The sequence below is a fragment of the Copadichromis virginalis genome, linkage group LG1 (assembly GCF_057382275.1).
Source record: "Copadichromis virginalis isolate Kocher_CV1m ecotype Utaka linkage group LG1, C_Virginalis_male_GT1.1, whole genome shotgun sequence".
NCBI lineage: Eukaryota > Metazoa > Chordata > Actinopteri > Cichliformes > Cichlidae > Copadichromis > Copadichromis virginalis.
This window is the reverse complement of record NC_140618.1, coordinates 11,735,474-11,761,908: the sequence shown is the minus strand read 5'-3', so window position 1 is coordinate 11,761,908 and position 26,435 is coordinate 11,735,474. Positions and strand designations below refer to the sequence as shown.

Here is a 26,435-nt window from a genome sequence, read left to right as displayed (position 1 = left end):
AAACAGCTGGCTTTAACCCTGTTGCAAGACACCACGGTAGGACTGTAACTGAATCAATTATTTATTTTAGAACATTAGAATCAGATCTCAGATTTCTAGGTCGTTAAGTCCATGAAGATTCATTAAAAAAACCCATAAAGTTTCCCAAGACCTGAGGGGCTAAGCGACTAAACTGCCTCTGATCTTCAGTGTTAAATGCACGGTACCCTGCAGGCCAGGAGTCAAGTGAAAGGAGTTAGTAGCAGGTAACAGGGCAAGGAGATTAGGTAACAGTGGCTCTTAGTCCCACTCCTGCTGAGACAGCACTCGGATTTCCAATGGCGACGTGTCCACGTCTGGCTGTGAGAGGGAGGATACTATATGCAGAGCCAAAATGTACAGGGTGATAGACATATGGACAAACCCTACACGGGCCTCATATACTAACGCTTCATATATGGTCAAATTCTAATGCATCTTGGTCACACTTCACCTCCAGAATCATCCATCACTTACTCAGCATCCAGGGAGTAAGGATAGAGGTTGTGTCGAGTACCTGTGTTCGGCAGCCGAGTATGGTGTGGCGCTGGGGTGGAGAGGGACAGTGAGGATGAGTGATTAACTAAACCGCAAGTACACAGCCTCCCAACCCCCTAACAAGGCAGAGGATTTACATTCCATTGCATACCTGTCAGGAGATAGTTCAACAGTGAATAATAACACCAGACCAAGTGTTGTGAACAGGCGTGCAGGCAGGCTGTGATAGGGACAGCTGAGGAAAAGGGGGCTGCAGCAAGGAGCATTACTCTACTTTGCCTGCCCAGCATTAATGAAGACAAATAGTCTTTTATACAGATTGCATTACCGTGTTATACCACTGTGGGAGGGCGTAGGCGGCACTTGGTACTTATTTAATTGTTTTTTTTCCCTTTATTTTTGAAACACCTACTGCACAATTTAGCAAGGTTGTTCATCTTTTTTCATTATGTGCTAATACTTTGTTTGGCGACATTTTCATTTCCCACATAATTGTGGGAATATGAACTGTGAAGGTTTTGATGGGTTCAGAAAACCGCTTCTAAATCTAAATGGTGAACAATATCATTAATCATTTATATTACACAGGCGTAAAGTGCTTCAGCAACTATAGAAATGTTGCTGAGGAGAAGTGCCCTCTGGAAACCTAAAAAGCCCACTGAGCTATAATTAGTCCTATTTTAAAAAACAGGCTATCTGAGCACAGAAAGGCTGGAATCACAACTTACCGCAGCCTGATAACGTATTTACTTAACTGCTGACATCTGGAGGCATGGCAGCATCACCACAATGGAAATCAGGGAGATCTGAACATGAACAGTCAAACAATTACAAATCTATATATAAAACAAATAAAAATGTTGTCATATTCTGCATAAAACAAACTTAAATCAGATTTAGTCCTACAAAATCTGATAGAAATTTACAATGGAAAGCTTGGAAAATATAGTTACTTCTTTAAATTGGTGGTTTGGGTAATATTTTTAAAGCTTATGATAAAAATTAAGCCAAGGTTTTTGTTTTACATGTTCATGTATGTTTAGTTTTTAATTTGGACCTTTGTTTTTTTCTGTCAAAACATCGACTTTTCTGCAAAAATGGTTAGTGGTTCTGAAAATCGAACAATCACTTCAACTACAACTAGGTTTGGTAAATTACAAAAAAAGGCGTTTAGGCTTCTCAAGCTCTAACGCACAGAAAGTTCATGATCTAAAATTACAGGACCGCCCGAGTAACCCTGTCTCGACTAAGGGTGTAGGACAATTCCGTATTGGATCTGTGACTCATTTATGCCACAGATTTCCTGGCAATGAGAAAACGAATGGATCCAAAATATAATCGACAGCGGTGCAATAAAGCATCTCTGGGAAAAGACAAGAGTAGCTGGGCCCTAACCTAACTCTTAAAACCGTGCCAGAAGAGATTAAATGGGGATAACTGCTAAGCATTTGGCTCACATGACTTAAACATTGAAGCAATGTATAATGTCCTGAAGTCGCAGGTAAGCTTGTTGCAAAGATCAGAGACATGGGTGCAAGCACACAAACTTCAAGCTTGAAAGGTATGAAACTTTCTCTAAGCCCCTTGATGTCAGGATCCAAGGCTGGTCTGCACTGACACCTGCGAAAGCAACAAGCCCATGCTGACAAGGCTTGTCCTAGAGATGTCTTTCTTCTTTTTTCCTTTCTTCCCTTTTCTGGTGTTCAAATGTTGGGGAATTATTTCGGCTTGACTTAAGCATAAAACAGAACACAATCCAGTAATAAATCAAAGTACTTTTTACACTGCAGCTTTCCTTGAAAGACAACTTAAAGACTTATCTCTTCAATTCCAAACCAATATACTTTGACATGCACTGGAAATTGAATTAATCATCATCAAAAGAGGGACACTCTCTGTAAGAGGGATGTGTTGGTAAATAGTGTCTTAAACAAACTCTCCTGAGTGCTGCTTGACAGAAAAATTATGAGGGAGAGAAGGAAAGTGATTAAGAATGCAGCATCCCTTATTTAACTAATCACTAGCACAGGCAAAAGAACGCGACTCCTATGAAAACCTCGGGGCCGAGGGTACACAGAAGTAAACAGGAAACAGAAATTAAGTGGAAACATGGAAGGATGACAAATGAACACACTGACAAATTTATTTTATACATTTGCCTACAGAGTCTCACTACACTCTGCCTAACATGAGCCAATGAATCCCTTAAATCACAACTCCTGCCACAGTCAGATACATCTAGCTGAATGCTATCTATCTGTGGAAATCTTCAAAACTAGCCCAAAACCTCTCAGTGGACAAAGATAATTTTCTCATTTATTTCAAGAACTTATGCTATCTGTAAGCACCATTGATTGGTACATACCAGTACTCTCATTACCTGCAGGTATGCACCAAATACTCTTATGAGACTATTCTCCAGCAAATGAGATTCATGAGTTTGTTTCCTTTGCAATGCCACATAAGACTTTACACGTACTTAAAAATGAGGGAGCAGACCTTCTCCATCATTAATAACATTACAAATAATCTACACAAATAGAAAAGTGCGCTATTCCAGCGATTTGGGATGGATCCGTTTTGAAATAGTCACTAGCTCTGACCGGCTCTTCGAGGCATTACATCCAAATTAGATTCAACAATTGTGATGAAAGTGGGTTGGAGATGTGGCATTAATTACATGCTTTATTGTTGGATATTAAAACGTAGCTGTGGATGTAAATGATATTTATGGAATAATTCCCTTCAACTGCGTGACTGTGTGAAGTCCGTTGAAACAACCCATTAACAGCACAACACCACAAGGGATTAATGCCTCTTTCATCTTCTGTATTGTAACCGTTTTACTTTATTGCAGTGCACTTCATCTGTGATTTCAGAGCACAAAGGGAAAAATAAAGGACACATAAAATAGAGACATTTGTAGAAAAAATGTAACTATAAAGAAATTTAATTACAAAAATGTGAATTATTTTTGTACTTTGCATCACAGTGAGTTTTGATTTACGGTGCTATACCGCGCAATTACTTTTGCATGTCGAAAAACCAAATTACAAGCTTTGCCACTTGTTCCCCCCCCTCAACTATACACCAAAATGAGCCTTGAGGCCATGCGTGGTTTTAATAATGCATGCGTGTTGTTTTTATTTTGCTGTGCATCAGAGACCACTTTGCCATATTTTCAGTTTGTATAATGATCATTTCCACAGAAAGCCAAACCGCACTATTCTTGTCATGGAAAAAGAATAATTAACACTGCAAAGGGTGGACGAGTAAACACAGTTTGCTTCACTTCCACCCCTGCACCCTTCAACCCCATTGCCTCTTCTTTTAAGCAGTGCTACTGCACTTGCTAAAATTGTGCGCCTGCTGAAAGACTAATCTGAAGTACTTCTACCATGCCTTTGCCTTTTTTTTTTAGTCCACTTCAAGCTCTGGGGGATTGTGCAAGTAGCATACTGATAATGTCATTCTAATTAGCAACATTTTCCAAGGCGTTTTTCAGTAGGTGACCGCTGGGTTCATTTGGAGAAAACAGCACTTAGGACTCAAATGTTAATCAAATCGTGACATCGCTAATAAACTGTAAAACAAGCTTGTAATTTTAAACAGCATTTCCAGAAAGTAGAGTGCAACCCAGAGGTTCAGGCATCAGTTTCAAAAAGCTCTAAAAACATCATACAAAAAAAAAAGCAGAAAAAAAGAAAAAGAAAAAAAAAGGAGACAATCCCCAGTCCCGCCTCCATTGGTACCTGTGAGGGATTTGGAGTCCTTTCTGCCGTAGGGATCTGATCCAGTGCCATTTACAGAGCCCTCGTAGCTAATGCAGTCATAACAAAGCAGAGCTGTTCAAGGATGAAAAAGAACAAAAAAATATATATATGAAGAGAAAAATGGGGCGATTGAAAATAGTCAAGGACTGCTGATTTTCTTGAAAAAAAGGATAAAATACTTCTTTTTTTTTTTTAAATTTGGGGTGCATATTTATATTCTGGCGGCATATCTTTCCAGGAACAGCCCTGTTTGATGTTATGGCTGTTTTAGCCATGCTGAAGCTCTTAAAACCACAGTGACTACCTGGACCTACATGCACCTGCGCAACCAATCATGCCTCCCTGAGCAGCGTAGGTATCAACTTAGTTTAAACAGGCAGGAGCTGGATGAAAACAGTAAACAGTGTTCTGGACACCTGCAAAATGAAAGTAGCAGGTGCAGAGGAGAGGGGGGAAAAAAGCTTAAACAGAAAGGTAAAGGCAGCAGCAGCAGCAGCAACGGGAGCCTCATAACCTGACAGAAGCCATAATCAAATTTGTTAGTGCTGGAAAAACAGACGTCTGGGTTAGTAAAGAGAAACAGGTTCAGATTACGTTGTGTTAAAAGCTTGACAGTTGAGCCGTTAGATTCAGTCTCTGAGCATTTGACATTAGAACAAAGACTGCGAAACAGATCGAAATGAAATTCTGTTTGTTTTTTCCCCCCTTTTTAAAGATACTTACTAAAAAGGTAGAAATAATGTTTTCAGAGTAAAAGTGCATTATGCATCTCTTGTTCAAAAGTCTTCTTTGCAGTACTTTCAAGATTTATTTCACTTACTTCTCTCTGTGCCGTAAGTTACAGTGAGGTTTATATTCTCCTTCAGTGGTCATAACAATTCGGTCAGTCAGTCCTACCTGCAAAGGCTTTGGAAATCCTCTCCTTCTTCCACTCCCAGGGCTGGTCGTACTCCTCAGGGGGTCGCTCATCATCCTGGGGCAGTCTGCTTTCTCTGGGGCAGCGCAATCGGTCAGGGTCTGGGTCGCCACCGTTCTCAGCTGGCTCGTATGGTGTGTCGTACAAGGGCAGCTGCCTCACGGGTCCGTCCTTAGGACCTCTCCCGCCAGACCTGATCTCTAAAAAACATGAGAAAGACTCATTGTTAATGCTAGGTCTCTGACATAAAACTTTATAGATGAAAGCTATAAAGTTATGACTGTAGGTTCACTGGCAAACACAAAGGCAACATATTTTATCAGGCCTGAAGTGGATATTTCTTGTAAAGCACGGAATATGGAAGAAATATGGAAGAAGTAGCCTCACATTTACACTTTTAGCATCTGTGTTAATACAGGAATAAAACTGTGACCAGTGACATCAGTTTGATGGCCAAAGGGCACAACTAGCGTCACCTATCAAGCTGAAGACTAGAATCTTGTTTTCTATGTGTTCAAATGAGAAAGTATCCATAGGCTGAGCAAGTCCCTCACTTAGTGGGTTTGGCAAATTTACAGTAATATAGAAATAATAAATAAAATATAATAATAAATTTAGAAAATAAACAGCAAAAAAACAGACTAACAATGTAGTAACTTGTGGTGAGCCAAGTTATCAAAACACTGTTGTACAATATTAAAAGAATGTGCTTTGTCTAAAATACCAAATGCATTTCTTGTACAACAGCTAGAAGCATCTCAGTCAGAGGCCATATGTAAAATAGCAAGGCAATGCAATAGTTAATACCGGCATAAGATGGGTGCAGATAGCACAAGTCCTGCGATATCAGGTACAGAGCACTGTCAAAAGCAGGCTATTCTCACTGAAATCTGCCATCAACAATAGTCAGAAAGCAAAATTGGGCATGAATAAATTGAAAGGCAGGGCCTCCTACAACTATTATTCAGTGAATGGCAGTGACAGTTTGCTGTTGCTATTTGCAGAAAGTGGGAAGCGAGTCTGCACTGAAATAAAAAAAAAGAAAAAAGGTTGAGTTCATGCAAAAGCAGCTCTCTGCAGAAAGCGTAGAAATCACACAGCGGTCCTCGATGAACATGCCCATCACTGTCAGAACTGAGTTGAATATAAAGTACCAATTTTCTTTCTCTCTGTAACATTTAACAACTCTTTGAAACCAACAGAAACCGTCACAAGCGTTAGAATAATTTTGTCGTAAATTATGTGAAAATGTCAAAGGGCCAAATAACGCCCCTGATCTTGATGTCACAAAAGCGAAGCAAGCTGTGGTTTCTTTTAAATAAAATGTTTTGTAGCCTCAATTTAGTTCTCAAGCCACATAAAGCCTTAAATCCTTTGAGCCTATTCCCTCTAGTGTAGAAATACTTTAATCATTGGTTTTGGAGGTGGATCCCAGAATAACTATTGATATAATACAGGAACGACAGGTTAGCCACAATAATAACAGTGTCACAAAAAAAGCAATTCCCAATACACTGTAGAACAATTTTCCATAATATCTGTATAACTGAGTAATAAAAAATAGCTTGAAAAAGCAGACAAACACCTATTATGTAGTGATTCACTGCATTATGGCGTCACCACACAAAGTGGTTAAGTACTGACACACGACATGCTCGTTTTAATAATACAAAAACACAGAAACAGTGCTACAGTGTATTCATCAAGTATCACTTGAAGAAGAAATATGACATACTAGATATTTTCCCCACAACCTACCTAATGTATGATTTCATAGCAACCTTTGTACTACTTGTCAGCATTTCTCCATCAGACTTAAATTCTTGGCTAGACGCACAAACAGAAATGATGACCACCTGGTGACCTAATGCATTAGAAATTTTTTTTTTTTTTTCAGATTGACCTCTCTTCAAGAAACACGGATGTTTGCAACTGGCAGAAAAGATGTGGGCACAACCCACATCCTCAACCCTGCTGTTCAACCCAGAAAGGGATTTTCCTTATGAATGTGACATCATTTAGCAGCAAATACTTATTGTATTAAGTTTATGTGCCACCACTCAGGAAAAGATGAAATGCAGGAGAGGATTTACAGTGCCAGAAAAGAAATAGCAGGATCAAAAAAAAAAGGAGGAGGAGGAGGTGATTTTATCTATCATGGTGGTTGGACAAAAACAAATGTGGGCATAATGACATTATACTTTGTGCAATCTTTGTAGAGTTCAAGAAAGGGCTCCGTTTTTAAACTTTGGTACCCTCCTGGAACATACACCATTAACTGGTTTCTGGAACATTGCCAGTTTGTCTATAGACATCAGTTATAAAACGTCTACGTTTTCTTTTGTTTACATGTATAATCATCAGTGAAACAGAAGGCATTGAACGTTGCTTTGTTGTTCAAAGGCGGTGGAAATACAAAGTAAAACATCTTAAGCGTGTTAACCAAATATGACTTTCCCCCTGTAACTGTTGCATGCAAGGAGCTAAACTGTCAATCCAGTGTACATTTTTATACTCATGAGTCACGTCGCAAATCTAGTTAACATCACCTGACCACAACTAAAACGCATGCCCACCCTTTCACTCTCCATGTAAGAAGGTGAAAATGACCTGACGATGCTAATGAAGCATCATGCCCTTGAGAACTCTCCTCTCCCTCTTCCACCGCCTCCTCCCCTCTCCAACCTTCCTCTTCTCACATGAAGTTGTTAGCAGCCTGCACCTTTCCTCCTGGGCCACATGAAGCTGTTAGCGGCCAGAACCACCATAGAGCAATGCGATGTGAAGAGAATGAAATATTATGCCACACTACTGCATAATTGCCTCTTGGCCCAAGGGAGCTCTTGCGGAAAAATGAGCAATGCGTTGAGCCTAATGGAGCTACCCGCCACTGGTGGTGGTGTAGGGGTGGAGTGAGGTGAGGCTGCCAGGTCCCGTATCTGAACGTAATCCCGCATTAGACAAACTTGCACTCTTTGATCTTGGCAGTTAAAAGCCTTGGTGTTATGAGATCCTACCACGATTAGGCCCTACCTTTGTTGCAGAAGAACAAATAACTCTGGAAGAAGGGAAAGAAAGCAAGTTGCAAGGAAGGGGGAAAATTAATGGGGGAGGTGTTACATTGGTGGGGTGAGTACACCATGTGGAAAGAACCCTTTAATTGAAGGCATGCTGCCTTCAATAAACTGTTGCGGTGGACTGAGACTCCCTGCTAAACCAGGCTTGTGTATGGAGACAGGAGCCTTGTTGGCCTCCTTACCTTTATTTGCATTTAAAAAAAAAAAAAAAAAAAATTCTTCCTCCCAACCTTTCGTTCTTCCTTCTTTCCTACTGCTCGTCTTATTCATCTCGTCAGTTCCTGTTGATACACGTTTAGTAAACAGGGAGGGGGCACATCTGTCAAGACAAATTGCAGGGACTGGCCTGACCGTGGGGTTGCATGTAGCAACACTGCTGCAGCCTATATTTTGCATTTGACCCCTACCCTCTGATCAGGGTCAGAAGTCAAGCACCACACCCTCTCTTGATCTACCTCATACCTTCCCCTCCCCGGATGTCAGAGTTCCTGTCCAGATGCTGCACTTCCACTTTTTGCTTTTTACAGCCACCCCCCCAAAAAAGCTTGCAAAATGTGATTTATAAACCTCTCTAGGGGGCAGCAACATTGTTTTTGTATGTTGGAAAAGCCCTAATACAGTCCACCACCCTCAACAGGGTTTTCAAAAGTCATGTAGTGGCAGCAATCTAACACCCACAACCATCTGTTTAGTGCTACTAAAAAAGATGTTTGCGATGGCAGCACACTGCTGAGAACCGAACATCTGCCTTTGCACCGAGAAGCAATTTTCCCTAATGAAAAATGACAAATACTGCATGCCAAAATAATAGGTGTCCACAACTGAAGGCAAAAAAACCAAAGTAAAATAAAATAAAATAGGAAAAAGAAAATTTAATCTCCAAAATAAGAGGCAGATCCAATCTTTGTTTTCATTTTTCTTCCTGTGGTTCCAAACTAAGGAGATTAATTCTGAGAGAGAGGAACATGTTCCTTGCTATAAATCCAGGGAGGCTCCTGTTCTACTTACTGCATGAGTAGCCCTCTGGGCATATTATCATGGCAGCGCAAGGGCAGTCAGAAAGCTCTGGATTAAATCAAAAAACATTAACTGCAACAAACCTGGCAGCCGCATCCTGCTGCACATAAAGAACTGATCAAACCATCCTGCCATCACCATCATCCAGACCGATTCTGTGTTATTTTCCTCCATTTCCATTATTGACTGTCAGTAAATTCACTGCATTTGCAAGAAAGTAGCAAACAACTACATAACCGTGCTTTTATTGCGAGGCTAAAGAGTGTAATATGTAAAAGAAAAACACATTTATCTGCCTCTCTGGTTGACTACCACCCACCCACTCACACTGAGCCAGAGAGAATTTGCTGCTGTGAGGCGCTTTCAGGGGCACAGGGAATATCTGGATTTGATTGAGGGCATCTCTTGAGCACTACTGAAGGATTAAATGTGACTGACTTTACACCCCTAGAAAACAATGTGCAGAAAATATCCAGGCTTAAGGATTTGCTCTGCCTGCTCTACCAGCTAAATCACTCTTAAAAGAAATCCTTTATCATTTGAGTTGGCTTGCTTTTTAACAAGGTGAATTTCTGCTGACAGCAACTCCTTAAAGTTAATTACAAAATATCACAAGTGAAACTGGATGTAGAAAATGAGACTAAAAATGGCTTTTTTGTTCATGTATTAAACAGATACATTTAATTGCATTTGCTTTCTGATTCGCTAAAATAATAAAAGACATGGTCCTCCCAAAGACACATATTTAACAGAGGTAGAAAAGGAGCTGATGAACAAAGCTTTGATTTCGTTCCGTTTGATTGGCCTAGTCTGTGACGAGAAAACGGGGTTGATCTGGTGTTCAAAGCCAGAGATTTGAGCAATATCGGGGGCCACCCACAGGTACTGTCAGAAAGCTCACTGACAAGTAAAGGTGTTTGTTCATTGACCCATGGCGCCTCTGTGTTGAGTATAAATCTGCTTAGTGACTAGAGCCAAGAGGAGGCTCTTGCTGCTGACGGTTCCCCACAGATCTCTGGGAGAAAAGTTTCAGTAAACAAAGACACCACAGTCCTGTCATCTTTGTGTCTGTATCTTGGCTAAATTATGATTTCATCTCTATGTTTTATAGAACAAAAAGGAGAAAAGACAAACATGAATACATTTATGTATGCCTTTTTAACAGTCTGAAAATATCAACTTAAAAAAAAAAAATTCATAATAAATATATATTATAAAGAGTTTTTGTGAACCACTCAGCGTAAATGTTTTTCCTATCCATGCTCATGCTGTGACACGTTTGTCCACGTGTGTGGAGGACATGCATCTGTGTGCTGCTGTGTCTCCATCAGCCTCCTGCAGATGGAACAAAAACAGCCATGTCGTTTGTTCTCTCGCTCCTCCTTTCTCCTGGCTTAACACTGCACTTGAGGTGGATACACATTGAGGCCTGTGACAGTCTCTCACACACACACACACACACACACACACACACACACACACACACACACACACACCTATGTATATATATATATTTATGGGAAGCCTGGAAACTAAGTGTCAGATCTAGTCTATTCATGCTTGGTCCAGAGAGGAGAATATTTTGGGTCTTGCCACACTATTTTTGGTTCGTTCCTTCCTATAATTTCTGTTTCTGTTGAAGGCTGTACTTACTGAGAAACAAATGACACACAGTGACAGGCGCTTGTCAGCAAACCCACATAATTGGGTCACCTTTGTGAACTGGTGAAAGAAAATCTATTAAAATTATTTAATACAAGACATAAATATGTACTAATTTGTTCAGCGATGGTACAAAAAGAACCTTCTATCAAAATAGCAAAACATAAAAGAAGGCATTGGAACCAGCCAGTCACATATCATATCCCAGCGAAGGCATGCCTGTGTTAGTGTGTGCACTTTATGCGTAAATTGTTTGTTTCTCTAGGTGGCCTGAGGGAGTAGAAGATGAACAGTGTCTTCCACAGCACTCTGACATGTATATGGATTCATTCCCTTAGTGGAAAAGAGAGTAAGCCTAAAGAGACAACATACACAAAGCAGAAAACAAGACAGAGGCGGGCGGTGACGGAAGTAAGCCAGACAAAGTAGCGGAGACAGAGAGCGACGAGGGGAAGAGAGGAAAGCATCGGAAGGAGACAGTAGGGATGTATTTAAAAAAAAAAAAAAAAAAAAAAGACAACAGTGACAGCGAGTGAATAGAGAAGGGGAGGAAAAAAAAGAAAATTAGAGACAGTCAGGTGATGCAAGTTTGCCACAGAGAGAAATATAAAGAGAGAACATCAGGAAGTTGAGGAGAATGAAAGCAGGAAGCACAGATGGTGGGAGAGTGTGGCAAGAATAAATATACATAATAAAAATCCATAACAGCGGACAGCTCTAATGAACACATATCACTTGATATTTGAAGCTCAATATTAAGAGACCACTGCTTCTGAAGGGTCAGGAGCCAAGAGGAGGCTTTTGCTGTGAACTGGTTTTAAATATGAAGGAGACGTAAAAATCCTCTTCAACATAGTCTTCTTGCTTTAATTCTCATAGGAGGGGAAATCCTTACTAATCAGTCACACCATTACCAACTATAACTAATACACAATACTCTAAATTTTACCAGCCTCTAAAGAAAAAACATCTTCAGATTTCCTTTACTGCATTTCTTATGATGCTTTTAAACTCATGTTTAAGATGATTTCTTTCTGTAGAGTGATCCATGTCTAACGTGCGTAATATGAAAACAGTTTTTTCCCCAGATGTATCCGAGGTCTAAGCAAATCAAAAACAACCATTTAGAGGAGCACACTTAACTATTCGTATCAGGAAAGGCTACAAAGAAAACAAGTGTACCTAGTATTGCTTTATAGAGAAAAAATATATATCAGTGCTGCCTTCTGCAAGTCATCAGTTGCAAGATTTATGACTTAATTACTTTGGCATGCAGACTAGAGGAAGCGGGAATCAAACCACTGAACCTCTAACTGGTAGACGATCAGCTCTACCTCTTTAGCAATGTTTACATTCAAGAGAAACACCATGAACCCAAATACTTGTAGGTGTGGTGGAACAGATTTAGTCTCAGAAGTAACAATGCTAAAACCATCAAGCGTGGGTGGGTGAGCTTTTGACTATACCATAAATTTTGTCTTTTGAACATTTACAACCAGTTCTAAATGCAGTTTTTCAAGAGTGGAATGCAGTCTGGAACTCTTGTTCTGCCTGCTCTACAGAGGTGGCATACATGTATATAATCGCATCATCAGCCTAGAGATGTACTTTTGCTGGAATGCTTGCGCCAAAATAAATAGAAGATAAAATCAGTCCGAAAATGACCCAGCCTCTAAACTCCCCAAATTCCAATCTGATCACTTCTTTTGTATGTCCAGAATGAATGTGATTTCTAGATGCACTACTTTGCAAGTTCTGTAGGTTGTGCCCCTTGCTAGACTCCACAGCGTAACCTCGGAGATCCAGTATCTGGACTGTGACAGATCAGGATGCATGATGGGAATTTTCACAACACTGGTTTCAAACATTGTCTGAGAACCATGAATGTTGTCTACAGCAGGTAAAAACCTAAGAGATCAACAAAGTCATCCAGAATTCATAATACAGTTGGCAAATTGTTATGCAAATATTTTACAAATATCAATCTGACTGTGGTGCTAAGACACATTGAGAGATTATCAGTCAGCAGGATTCAGGTCATATTTAAATTTTGGCCAAAGTGTTGGACTACTCCCAACTCACTGACATCGTCATCACTGTCAACAAACTACTTGATGAGGTCAAGCACTCAACACACACAAACTTAACACTTGAATAAGTCTTGAGTTAAGCCTAAGAGCTTCCTGTTTTATTTAAAGGATCAGCTTAATAGCTGACACAGTCTGGCAGTAATGAGTAATTAACTGGATTTTCTGATTACCATGGGATCATTTAACACTGTAAAATCGACTCCCTGTGATTTGATTCTCGCATCACTGTCTGATTGGCACTGCCTCACCTACATAAACGCCTGCCCACTGTAGGACCAGCGCATATAAGGTGGCATTGATTCTTTGCGTAGCTGCAATCACAGCTCATTAGGACTGAGGTAAAAGCTCATTAATAGAAGATTAATGGGAACAGTGGCTTGGACAGGTGCCTACCTAACAACATGAATCACAGCATAGTCCGAACAGCTAATTTATACCGCTTCATGGTGAACAAACAAAAGACAAGCGACAGATCAGCATACTGACACAATGACAGCAAGCACAGATACGAGAAGTCATTTGCTCTGGCTGTCAACTGCACTGCAGTAATAGAAATTCCATTTCAACCGACAGTCAAACACACAGAAGCCGAAATAATTTCTCGACAAACAGTGAGGAAGACTTCATGTGAAGCAGAGACAGGCTGCTTGGCTGATGCTGCTGGATGCAGTGTCCCACAGCCTTATGGGAGCAGAACATTTTTCTGACGACTGTAGCTCTGAGCCATGCTACACTCTGTAGCTATTGTTCCTGAGCTGAGATAAGACATACGGTGGATTAGAGGGGAGTGCATCCAGAGTTCAGGTTGTGTATAGCTGGTGAAAGGAGAAGACAGCATGGGAATGGGATTGGTTTTGGGAATGGAAATGGGAAGAAGAGAGTGGTAAGCACCTTTTGTCCTGATTCCTGGGTGGTCACAGAAGAGGGGGACAGGGGAGTCAGATGACACGTGGATGTGGCTATGATGTATTGCCACTTCATGCCTCTACCCCATTGGGGGTCAATAGCCCATTAATGTTGAAAGGCCTCCAGCAACAGTCAGCAAAGACCCACTCGCGCCCCCACCACCTTGCTGCCACAACCTTCAACTAGCTCACATTCCTCCCGGGAATGTCAAGACAGCTCATTCTACTTCTCTTTTAGAAAGAAAATGCGTTGGAAAATGGACTGGACATTGGAAAGGAAAGTGCTATATAGGGCCTACAAGGGCTGTCTTATCCTCCCCAAATTATTTGCCAATATAAACAAACAAAGAAAGATTTAAATTGTAAAATTTTACATAAAAAAGATTGATAAAAAAAAAAAAAACATCCAAAAAACCCCAAAGATTACAAATTTCCCAAATATCACCATTCAAAAATCATACAATTCCCAATTAAATATATAGTTTATACGATCTGCAAATCATCTTCTTGTGTTTTTGGTTCACAACTTTTTAAAGATAAGTTTGTATAATATACAAAGATAATCACGTTGGATTTCCAGTTATACTTCCCCAAGAGTCTAGCTTCAACAAATAAAAACAGAAAAAACAACACACGCACTAAACACTTAAGCGGTGAAGGCGCGAGAATCTCATGCTTTTAAGTCTATTTTTTTTTTCTACATTTTGCCTCATTGTGTGATAATCTGATAATCTCCCCCTGCAGCACAACAATGCAGACAGAAGCCGCAGCCTAGAAATATGAGGAAAATTAAGTTCTATCACCTCCGCACTTAACGGTGCTGACAGACACCGCGCTCTCCTTAGGCTGTCTCTCATTAGTGGAGATAGATTCATGCTCAAACGCTGACATATTTTACTCTCAAACTGGGTTGCAAACAGAGGACAGAAGCAAATCATTTCTTGTGGCAAAATTATACAACCTGAACTGTGCGTGACCTCAGTTTTGCTACTCGTAATTCACAGTAAAGTCTAAACTACAAATACACCCAATGAGCATTTAAATAATAAAGCATAATGCCACTCTTACTATTCCATCACTTCAAAGTCATGGCTCATTTATGAGTCATATTGCGCATAAATGAGGACGCTATTGCAACGAAGTAGGAGAAATAGTGTAATTAGCTCAACAGAAAGGCATAAATATTTATTATGTCCAAAAAAAGTTAGATTTTCAGGCTAAAGGGGGGGGGGTACATAGGGAGACGCCAGAGTGCTTGGTATTGATTTGTTCTCTTTATCCGAGATAGCTACTTCTGCTGGTGCAGCATTGTGACCTGTGTACCAATCCTGCTATTCCAGAGGACGTACGTGTCCTTGGGGAAAACGTGCATTAGCGAGGCTCGGGCAATGCAAATAGTTACACAGCATTGACCGTGGTCTCTCTTGACACTTGTGCTGTTTTGACCTTCAGATGAGTGCTGCCTCTTGGTAGGTGTTCCCCACTTGATTACACATGAGGAGAAGTAAATACAGTAAAGGCGGATTACCACTGTAAGCTGCTAACAGTGTTTACATGACTGCCTGTGATCTGATCCCTGTCACCCTGCTTCTGAGCAAATGAAACAACATGACTGCCAGCAGATTAAACAATGGGGAACACCAACAGTCTTAGAGAAAGTGGGTTCGAAATATTTTACAAAAGGATAGTTGCAGTCCACTTATCAGATTTCCACAGCAAACTGCAACATATTGAGCTAAAATGCAGAATGAGCAATACAAGTCTTTTGGCAAATACACAAAATAAACTTTCAAAATTGGACCTTTGTTCAGGAAATGATCGAATTTTTACTGAAGTGTATTTTGCCAACAGCATTCAGAAAACAGACTCCCTTGAGGTCAGACGTAATTGATAACTTGATCACTCAGGCATTTGTGCTGCGCTGGTTTTATTTTAGCCATTCAACTTCATCCTCTATAAAAAGAAAAGATGTGGCAGAGATGTGGCTCTAACGATATAATGGGAGAGTGGATAATGTTTTTCATGTTTTATGTTTCTGGTGGAATGCATTTTTTATAAAGCCCACGCTCTAATATTGAAAGCATCCAGTCCAACGATCAGACATGAATCATTGCAAATAGCCAAAGCCTAATTAAAACCTACTGTAAAAGTGTCTGACTACAGCTAGAGACTGCGCTGTCGGTTACTCCAGCTAAACTTTACACATATGCACTGGTTTCAAAAAGCAAACAAAAGAAAAAGAAAACCAATAACATATCGTAAAAGCTTTATATAAGCAAAATGATTAACGTCATACACTTCACTCCTCTAGCGCCTTTATGTACTTTGGTCTTTGGATCTGCAATATATCCAGTGAGCTGCACAAGAGTGAAAGTCTACCCTGTGTGTGTATGTTAGTGTGTTTGTTGTCTGTCCTCTTCAGCTTCCATTAGATCAGACATTAGACAGCCTGGAGAGAAACCTCTGATAAAGTCCAGTCAGACCTCTCAGCTCTGTCCAACCTGATTCAGTCTGACAGGGCTGATAGACCAGAGCTGGGAAGGCACATGAAATATGAGCTAGCAGTAAGGGCCACGGCATTTCTTATAAAACTAAGGTAAAAAGGACCGAGCAATTTGCAATAAAACATCCAAATGTGCATCGTTCTTTCTCTGTGCAACCAAACCACATTAAATCTGGGTTTTAGAAAGGGAAGTGCAGTAAAGTCCTTATATGCTCCCACGAAATCTCTCTTCATTTTCATGGACGTTTTACCCGCATGCCTACCAGTTGGCACAAATATGCTAACCAAGCTCCCAACAGGTGTAGCTGAGACCAAGACCTGCCTGACTACAGCGCAGACTGGAAGAACAAACACCGTCGTAGCAGATGGTCATTTGCATCATTTTCTCATGCGCCATTGTGGCACTGAGGAAAAGGCAGAAATGGAGTATAACAGCAGGGGTTTTTACGCAATATTTCACCATTCTTATAAGATGTACAGAGAGCGAAAGTAAACATGAATGTTGGTCATGCTAATGAATGCATCCACAAGCTGGAATGCATTTGTGTCACAGTACAGTTGCTGTGTTGCTGTGATATTCAGATCCAAACAAGAAATTTATAGCATATTTTTATCTCGTGAATTTGTACCCGTGCCTTTTATTAACTCACATGATGTATTGATTTCTTTTTTATTAAAGCTTTTCTCTCTTGTTTTATTACATCATCTTTCATGACACTCAAAAGCCTTTTGATTGATTTGTCACACTGTATCAAAATTAAAATTCTTTATCCCTTGTTGGTATTTAGGTCAATATTTGACAACAGCGAATGGGATGATGCATATTTTTTGTTTCCATACAAACAATACATATTAAAATTTCATTAGCTTTCACATGGCTCACTGTTAATCAAAGCGTTTTAAAATTCATGGCACGAGCTTACACATCAATACTGCTGAGCACCTGCCCTTGAGGAGTAAACAAGACAATGCAATAGCTGGCAAAAAGAAGAAGAAAAGAAATGTCATTTCAAAAGAAAGGACAAGAATACATTTCAACACGGTTGTCAATTCAAATCTTGTTTCCAACCAAAGTCGATTTTATTAAAAAAAAAAAAATTGTTATAAAAGTTGACGTGTAGTTATGGTGAAGATTAAAGGCACATGAGCCAATGTGTGCTCATGGTGACGGTATGTAATGAAACTCAAACGTCAGTTCAGTCTCACTCCAAATGAAGCTCTTAATTTTACTCTTCTTCAAATTTGCTTTATTCACACTCTACAAGGAGCTATCCCATAAAAGCGAGCTCATTTTCCTTAATGAGTCAAACACAAAACAAAAACTCCAGATGACTGAACAATGAATGCTAATCGACCCCAAGAGTGCACTGTAGAAAATGAGCTCTTGTAAACAAAACTGATTACCAGTGAAAAAAAAAAAGTTGCAAAGTAAACCTGGAATAAACTAGTTCTATCGCTCCTCATGAATACATTTCTTAAACACCTAAACGACTTCCACAGCGCTCGCGTCCTTAAGTGGGGTATGACATGTGGCACTTCATAAACTACAGGAGCAGGAGTAATTTATGGACAGCTGATTGATGGTGTGTGGGAATTAGTGCTAAAGATTTTCGACTTTTTTCTATGTGTCAGGTTAAAGTACTACCATAACAAAAGGGCTCGTCAATAAAGGCTCGTAATGACCGACCCTAGAATTAGTATACAATTTTGACGACAGGATCTCTGCTTTGCATTTTCTTGTGGAAATATTTAAAAAAAGAAAGAAATTCAGCAGAAGTTTAACTTCACTCTTAACCTTTTTTTTTTTAAATTGTTTTTTTAGCACAACTTTTTGCTCATTTATTTACACTTGTAACGTTATTCTTCTTACTCTTAGTTTAAATTTTATTTATGAGCTGCTGACTTTAATTTAACAAAGTATAAATTGGCCTTGCAGACAATCTGAAATCATAAGTGCATCCCAATCTAGTCTTTAAAAAAAAATTCAATCAAATATAATTTAAAAAATGTGCAAAACTGTATAATAGCTACGAACATGATTTAATCAGATAGGATTGAGGAAAGACAAACATAGCTGCCTTGATTCGCAGTAAAAAACAGCTCGCAACGTAATAATACGATGTCAGTGTCTGCTATGCCAGGTCCCACACCTTTTTTACACTTTTATGACACCTCTCTGTTGGCTGGACCCCAGACATGTGCCTGCAGTATGCCATGTGGGCTTCTCCACAAATTTGCCAGCAGCAACAGCAGCAGCGCTGGTCGTTCCTCTGCCAAACATCCGTCAGCGCTCTCCTGATTTTTATAGTTCAAGTTCCAAAAAAACACCACCAATGAAACTACAGTTTGCCAGCGCTGTATTTTGGGAAAGAGTGTGTCACTATTGCAGAACAGTTATTAACATTTGACCGGAATCAGGCTCAGGACTTGCGTTAAATGTCCCTTAAAATATATTCATACCCTGCCTTTAAAAGTCAGCGGGAATCCTGTAAAAACACTCATGCCAATAAAAACTGGATAATGCTGAGTGAGTAATTTTTGCCTCATCCCTTTCCCGGATCCAATAATGGTCCATGCCATTGCAGAGAAAACAAAAAACAAAAAAACCCAGCAGAAGGCTGAAAGAACTGCCAAGCTATAAGGCTCATCCCACTGATGAAGCAGCAGAAGTTGGTGTGACAGTACAAGTCAAAAGAACGGCTTGTTTGCACTGCAACTAACTCTTTGTGGCAAAAAAAATAAATAAAAAATGCACTTTTACATTTATAGTATATACGGAAGCCATTGCAGGCAGTCAACATGTAGTAAAGATGAGCCAAACTAGGTTTTACTCTCCCACTTCTTCCACTGTTTCCCTCAGGAGTGTAATCATCCTCCATGTGGTTTGGCCGCCTCCTTCAACCCCAGCAGGAATGCCTTCTCCATTGCCAAAATCCCTTTCACAAAATGTGGATGCAAGCAAAACACAAAGAGCCAGGCCGTGGAGCAGGATGAAGCTCATTCTGTCACTAGGGCAGGGAGCGTGATATCAAAGTGTTATAAGCAGCTGCCGAGTATGTTTTGTAGGAATGCTACTATTGATTTAAGCCAGCTCCCTCTGTATATCACGCTAGTTGGAAGGAATGACATGCTGGCCTTTTTTTAACAATAGTTATTCACATACTCAAGCATGCACGAGAACACACATACAGAGAACTCCACCTTTTAGGTCAAAACCATCTATTACTATGGTCTAAACTACAATATCATGGCTTCACAAGGCTGCATACCTGCTGTTAGTCTGGTATTTAGCTGGTTATAGCAATAGCGAGTGGGAGGCTTCTGGATTTGTCTCCTTCTGCAGCTGTGTGGGCGACTGTATTCAAAAAAGGCCATGTTAATGAAAGGTCACCTGGTACGCACAAATATGAGACAAGTAGCTACATGAACACATTTGACGCCACAGACGATTGGCACAAATGTGTGGAGAGCACACAAGATGCATACCAGTGGCTGACAATCACACGCATGGATGTGCCGCACTGCCACGAAAAATACTCCCTACCCCACCTCCCTACAGAGTAACAGGGGTGGGCTGACAAGACCCATCCCGCTCAGAGCTGCTAACACATTCTTGCACCTGCTGCCTCACTCCCGACTGCTCCTCATGCGCTCTCTTTAGGGAGCACACACGCCGGATTCCACACGTGTCGCGGCTGACTGTTGAACGGTCATAATCTTTCTGCTATGCACAGTTGTGCTGTTAACTTCTGACAAGTGTATTTCTAACTTGAGCGCTCTGTTTTCTTCAATGAATAAAACATAGTTTTGCTGAAAAGGAGCCTCTACGGGACTGACAGGACATTAGGCAAATGAAGAAATGTTAGCGGGGAGGAAGGAAGCAATCTCTGCCATCTTATGCGAGGAGTAAGACTTTTGATTGTAGGTCTACTTGTCTATATACGTGTGCGTGTGTGAAATGTGTGACAGGGAAAGAAACAAACATGTAGGCAGGCCCTGCCCTACAAAACATACGGAGGAGACAGGGGTTCTGTGTTCTAGTTCTGTGGGCGTGGAGATGAAAGACTGAGAAGTCTGACTTTTTGCACTTCCTGCTGAGACATAGGAAGCTACCAAAATCCTGTCAGGAACAGGAGGGGCCAATTTCTTCTGGCTCAAATTTTCTATAACTTGTCAGCCTCTGCTTCACACACTACAGAGAAAGACAAAAAAAAACAAAAAAACCCAAGATTGCTGAATGACATTATCACCTTTCTTGTGTGTACTCTATATGCGATCATGTCACAAGAGAAACAGAACGATTCAACACTTACAGTCTAAATAACAGTGGGAAAGACGAGAATATTGTCGGAAGCGTCTTATCATCATGCTCTGTGTGTACTGACATTTTCCACTGCTGTTGTGTAAATTCTTGTGGACACAGTGTGGAGGATGTGGCACCAGCGAAAGCATTCTCTGCTGGCTAAATGATACCTGACCTTTCCACTGGCAGTCTGCAAAACAGGGAGCCCAGCTCACAAGTGAGTCTTGATAGGACACAAGGGGCGGAGCGGCAGATGAGGCTGAAAAATATTTACGGCTCCAAGAACTCATGAATACACGCGTGAATGGATGAAAAAGATGACACGGTTGTTGCAGATGAGGAGGATTATCCCATCCTTACGCTTTTGTTCCCTTGAAATGGTTAATTTTGAATGGCTGTCTGCTTGCATTAGCAGGCTTCATTAATAACATTCATTAGCCATTCAGGGTCTATTTGAACAGAGCATCAAGAATCTTCAGCCTCCCCTGGCTCCCGTCCTGATACACTTACATGGACCATGTAATGCCTGCAGGACAATTCAATTAGGAAAGAGGCATTTGATCACCATTAAGACTTAAGACTCACATCTTAAAAGCATAATTTATAACCATCAAGGTCTATTGTATGACAGTGCTAGATTAGACGTCCTGAGCATTTTCTGGAAGGTGACACATAGCTTCTTAGAACTGTTAGGGGTAAATGAGATTAGCCTAGTCTCCTCCTCTCTTTAAAAAAAAATGGAGCCCCGAAGAACTAATGATACAGTCTCACTTGTTTTTTATTGTTTTTACCTACAATAGATCATGACTGAACACAAGCCATTTGTTGTCCTTCTCATCATAATTACACAGTTTCCAGGAGAGAGCAGCAGAGGCAGAAACAATCAATCACAAGAAGCCCATCTGCAGATGTCTCTTTAAATCATCCACAAATCAAGGCCATGAACAATATCCACCGAAACCAAAAAGGGGAGTTGTATTGAAACAAAACCACTCCAAGGTCCATTTGCGGTGAATGAAACCTTGCCAAGTGGAAGGAGAATGAGCAAGAGTTGAAAAATGGGATGAAAAAAAAAAAACAGAAGAGGGGGAAATGAAGATGCCAGGAAGTAAGGCAGGGTAGTGTGTGAACAGCCCTCTGTGCCAGCTGACCCACTGTTGGCAGGTCTGGCTGCTGGGCTCTTGCTACTCTCAACAGCACCCAGACGCAGAGGGGAATCCGAGGTAATTTGTCCACTTGTTTGGATAATCCACCATCTGCCACACTGCGAAAGGCCTCAGGCCCAACCTTAAGGCTCAGTGTTGGACTCAAATGCTAAACATATGGGGGCAAGCAAAAATGAAGTCCAATTTTTTCTCAGGGCACCACAATTTCAAAACAAGACATAATCAGGGAGCTCCAAAACAAAAATCGAAAAAGCATTCTTTCTGGACAAATCAAGCATGATTTATGATGCAACATTTTAGTCCATTTAGTAGCATTTTAGATAATTAACGTTTATTTTCCAGGTTTATTTTTAGAATTTGGGATAATCGAAAGCAGCAGATTTTCTTTACTTCTTTTAAGTGTTTATAAGTGTGAATATTTTGCACAGGGCAATAAGACATGGACTGCAGCTCAGCTCAGTTATTGCTTTCATCTCTATCGAACATCACAGGTCAACTCCAATTTGGTGCTAGCTGTTTTGTTTGCTAGCAATGGATAAAGCTAATTTATTTTTATTCAGTTCAAGTCTGTTTCCTTATAAAGTCCCAAATCCCAACCACGGTCAAAAATGATCTTTGATCAGTATCAATGCAAACTTCAGCCTTATTTGGCAAGAATTCTATGTCATTGCTACACAGTAACTGCAAACTTCTACAATATAACCTATGACGTAACCTGCCATCTGCATTTCGGGCTACTTTTTGTTGCAATTTTTGAGTTTTTCAGAAACAGAATAACAACCATGTCACAGTATATGGAATACAAATCATACAATTAATATAAAGACTCACAAATGTTAGCAAATTCCTGAAGAGCGATTGAAAAATATTAGAATGGAAGTGAGGGAACGTAAAAGGACAAAAGAAGAAAAACATGTTTGCACCCTGAAAACAAAGACGACGACGCTGGAAGTAAAAAAGTCCCAGCACTTTACTTGTTTGCACTGCATATAAAACTCTGGGACATGAGCACAAGTTAACTGACACATAATCTACCAGCACAAGCATAAATGCAAGCAACGCTGTCAGCCACTTATGTAGGTTATGTATTAGACTCCACAGTGATTCACAGCAGGAGTCTAAATCAGGCCTCAGTTAACACATTTTTTCGTTTGTCTCCAAATAACCTGGTACCATTCTAATATTCATGAACAACATCGAATTAGTCAGAAAAACACGATATAAACCAACAAATGCAACAGCACAGCACATTTGTAAATGTGCACTTGCAGGATGTAAAACATGCTATTACGGGAACTCCAAACTGCAACTTTACTAAAGCAGAATCTGTAAACATAGATAAAAACACACACGCTCAGTGATGCGCAGTGACTATCCTTCATTATTACTGTAGGTTCAATCAGCTGTTGGTGCTGCAGTTTCTCCAGCAGTGAACAATTAAGAGACAGACAACCTCTTAACTGCACTCTCTTGGATCAAAGACCATCCTGGTCTTCTGAAGTTGCAACACAGCCCAGCACTTAACATTCTCTGATGTGAATTAGAGAAAGCTGTAGAATAAATTCATAATATTTAAATAGAGATTGCAGGTCTGCAGCACCCACACTGGCACAAGGGAAACTATATTTGTACCACCAAAAGGAGGATAGCAAAGCGTACTGAAATGTCATGGAAAACCCATTTCAGGAAGGTTTACCATTCTATCAAGAATTATTGCTTTCAATTTCCTGGTTGTTTATAAGGATAGGAAATGGAGGAACATGCGAGGCTTCATCATTTACATGACTGGGCCCTCAAATGACCTTTGAAAAATAGAAAATTACTTTCCAGATTCTGGAGTGAAAGGAGAACACAGTTGTAAGAAGTGAATACTGAAAACAGCAATATCCAAGTCTATCATTATCAAGTGAATAAACATGACAATATTTTGGTGCGGTGAACATCATCCTTTGGAAATTAAGTTCTTAAACCAGCTTCAGCGCAATACAGGTTAGCTTACTGCACCTCAAAACAATGAAGAAAAAAATGAACAGGTAAGCCGACAAGAGTGGAATGAAACACAGAGTGAGACTTGGCAGAAAGAAATCCAAACAACAACACTCTTGGTCATATGCCTAAGATTGCTCGCCACACTATTTCTCTGCTGTATTTCTTTTGACAACAGAGTGTTGCGGCAGCTACTCACAGTGCTTTGAAGTGCCGTGAAATGACACAAACAGTACTTTCGGAAAAGGATGAACTGAGTCACCGGGCAGTGGCGTGACCAGGTCTGGAGATGATTACTGCGAGGAGGCTGTGAGGAGAATAACTTTGGTGAAGAGTGTTCTGCTTTTTGGTCCTTAGCTTGGCTGCATGGCTGCATAGTTAACAGGTTCCCCACTAAGAAGATGACTTTGATTTATAGTCAAATGAAGTAAACGATTATCCTGGTGATCAAAGCCTGGATTTCCCCTCAAGTCACCAACATCTGCTGGTCTTACATAAACATTGTGCCCTTAAGGAAACATCACCGTGTATCTATTAATAACTGATGATTTTCTATCACTAGCTTTAAGTCACACAAACACTGCATATTTCCTGTCAGAATTTTTGATTTTCCACAATCAAAGCAGGTCAACATTCTATTCTATTCTATTATTAGCAGGAAACCATTGCCACAAAATGAACTGAGTCAGCAGGTTACTGTTTGTATCGCACACACGTTTTGCTGCCATCTTAACCGCATGCAATGAACAACTTCTTCCAGTTATGGGTACTAGTGCAGGGAATTAAAGTTTCTGTAAGGCTAGCATGTGCTGAGAGCAGCTGGATCCCCAAAGACTGTGCTCATCCATATAGGCAGTGTCTGTATGGATGGACACAGACTGTGCTCATCCATACAGAAACTGCCTATGAGAGATACTTAAGAAGTCTGCATTTTGGTTTAACACTGAAGCAGAGCATTATGGCTTTATCATTAAAACCATTTATTTAAAAATACTGAAAACAGCTATGCCTCTGAGGAGATGTAGTGGAAATTAGAAGTCTTCATAGGTCCGGTCAGACCTGTCTTTTTGAACTCAGTTGAGTTGGAAAAGGTGCAAACGCCACTTAGTCGAATTGGGTCAGGGAAGATCCTTTACAGGATTTGTGGGTCAATATGTAAAATGTCTGGATTAATTTTTATATAAAATTATGAAGCACATAAGCAAACTATTTTAGTTCCTTTTAGTTCTTACTCGCTGCTCGTGTTATTCCTTGTGCTGCCGATGAGGTTTCTGTTTTCTCTCCATTACAGCCTCATTATGGACTGGGCTCAGCTATCCTTCGTTTCAGGTAGGCTGTTTGTTGGGTTCAGCTATCCCTTTTTTATTGGAATCCTAATGTATGCAGATCAGATTCCACAGGTCTGCTTCAGATGGGGTCCAACGTTTTTGGAGCAATGAAAAATCTCAACCGCAGACCACCTGCCAAACTGCAACAAAAATCCAATAAGTTACAAGGTCTGGGAGAAATCCCGTCTGAATTCTCTTGTGCCATAATTTGCATCTCCTATTGCTCGTTCCAGCTAGGCCATATGTAGACAAGTGAATGGATGTGTTCTGGTTGCCCAAATCTGTAATTTGACAAACACATTACATGGAGTTCTCAATGTTATCAGAATTACTGTTGTTTTTTGAAGAGCGGGACGGGTTCATTTTCTCAATGCTTACCGGTGCAACTTGAGCATCTGCATGCTCTCCCAGACTGCTGAATGAGTGCAAATTGCTGTAATGAAGCTATTTCATTATGGGGATGAGCAGTGCTGAATAAACAGGAACAACAAGGCAGAGTGCTTCATTGAGCCATCTGTGGAAGTACTTTGGCAAAGAGTATTGCTGTGTTTACAACACTGATGGCTGGCAGTAGGACACAGATGACTTCTTGCTACAGTAAGTTGAACAAAAGTCATGTCCACTGATCTACAAATATAACCACTTCAAAGCAGTGGGGTGGTGACACCAGAAAAGAATGGATAGATAAGAAAGCTCATAGTTGAAAATTAATCTTAAGTATTGTCAGTGTCATCTTTATTGCAAGGTCATCTGATTTTAAGGCATATTTATAACAGCAGGAAATTAATTTTAGCCTTACAGCTATCTAATCTACCAACCTCATTATGAGACAAATTAAGACAGCCCCTTTATAAGAGAATGCTTGTACTGTAGTAAACTAAACACAACACAGAAGAAGCAGATGATGCAGACTGACAGGACAGTCAAACAGTAATAAGAAATATACCCAAACTAAAAACAACAGGTAAATCAGATATATAAGGTAGAATCGGCTTTCTACCTGATTTCCTTTGTTCTCACTTAAAAATAATACTTTTTTTATGCTGAGGACTTGACACAACAAGACACAACGTAAAGCTAAAAAACACAGTGAAAGCAACACTGTGCTGACTTCAGGGAGTACTCAGGAAGGAGAAAAGGAGCCAGGGTCAATTTCAGCATTTTTCCGCCACCCCCTTACAGAAACGGATGAG

General features: G+C 40.3%; 1 protein-coding gene across 5 annotated transcripts in view; it reads right to left on the bottom strand.

Annotated features, from left to right (window-relative positions):
- shf (Src homology 2 domain containing F) overlaps positions 1-26,435 on the bottom strand; it is a 96,468-nt gene that overhangs the window by 22,064 nt on the left and 47,969 nt on the right. For 3 of the 5 annotated variants that reach the window (XM_085450942.1, XM_085450944.1, XM_085450962.1), the window contains exon 3: positions 5,187-5,405. In XM_085450942.1, the coding sequence (XP_085307068.1) occupies positions 5,187-5,405 (219 nt within the window). Of the gene's footprint in view, positions 1-4,268; positions 4,362-5,186; positions 5,406-26,435 lie in introns of all 5 variants that reach the window. The other 2 variants (XM_085450971.1, XM_085450953.1) reach the window with 1 other exon arrangement.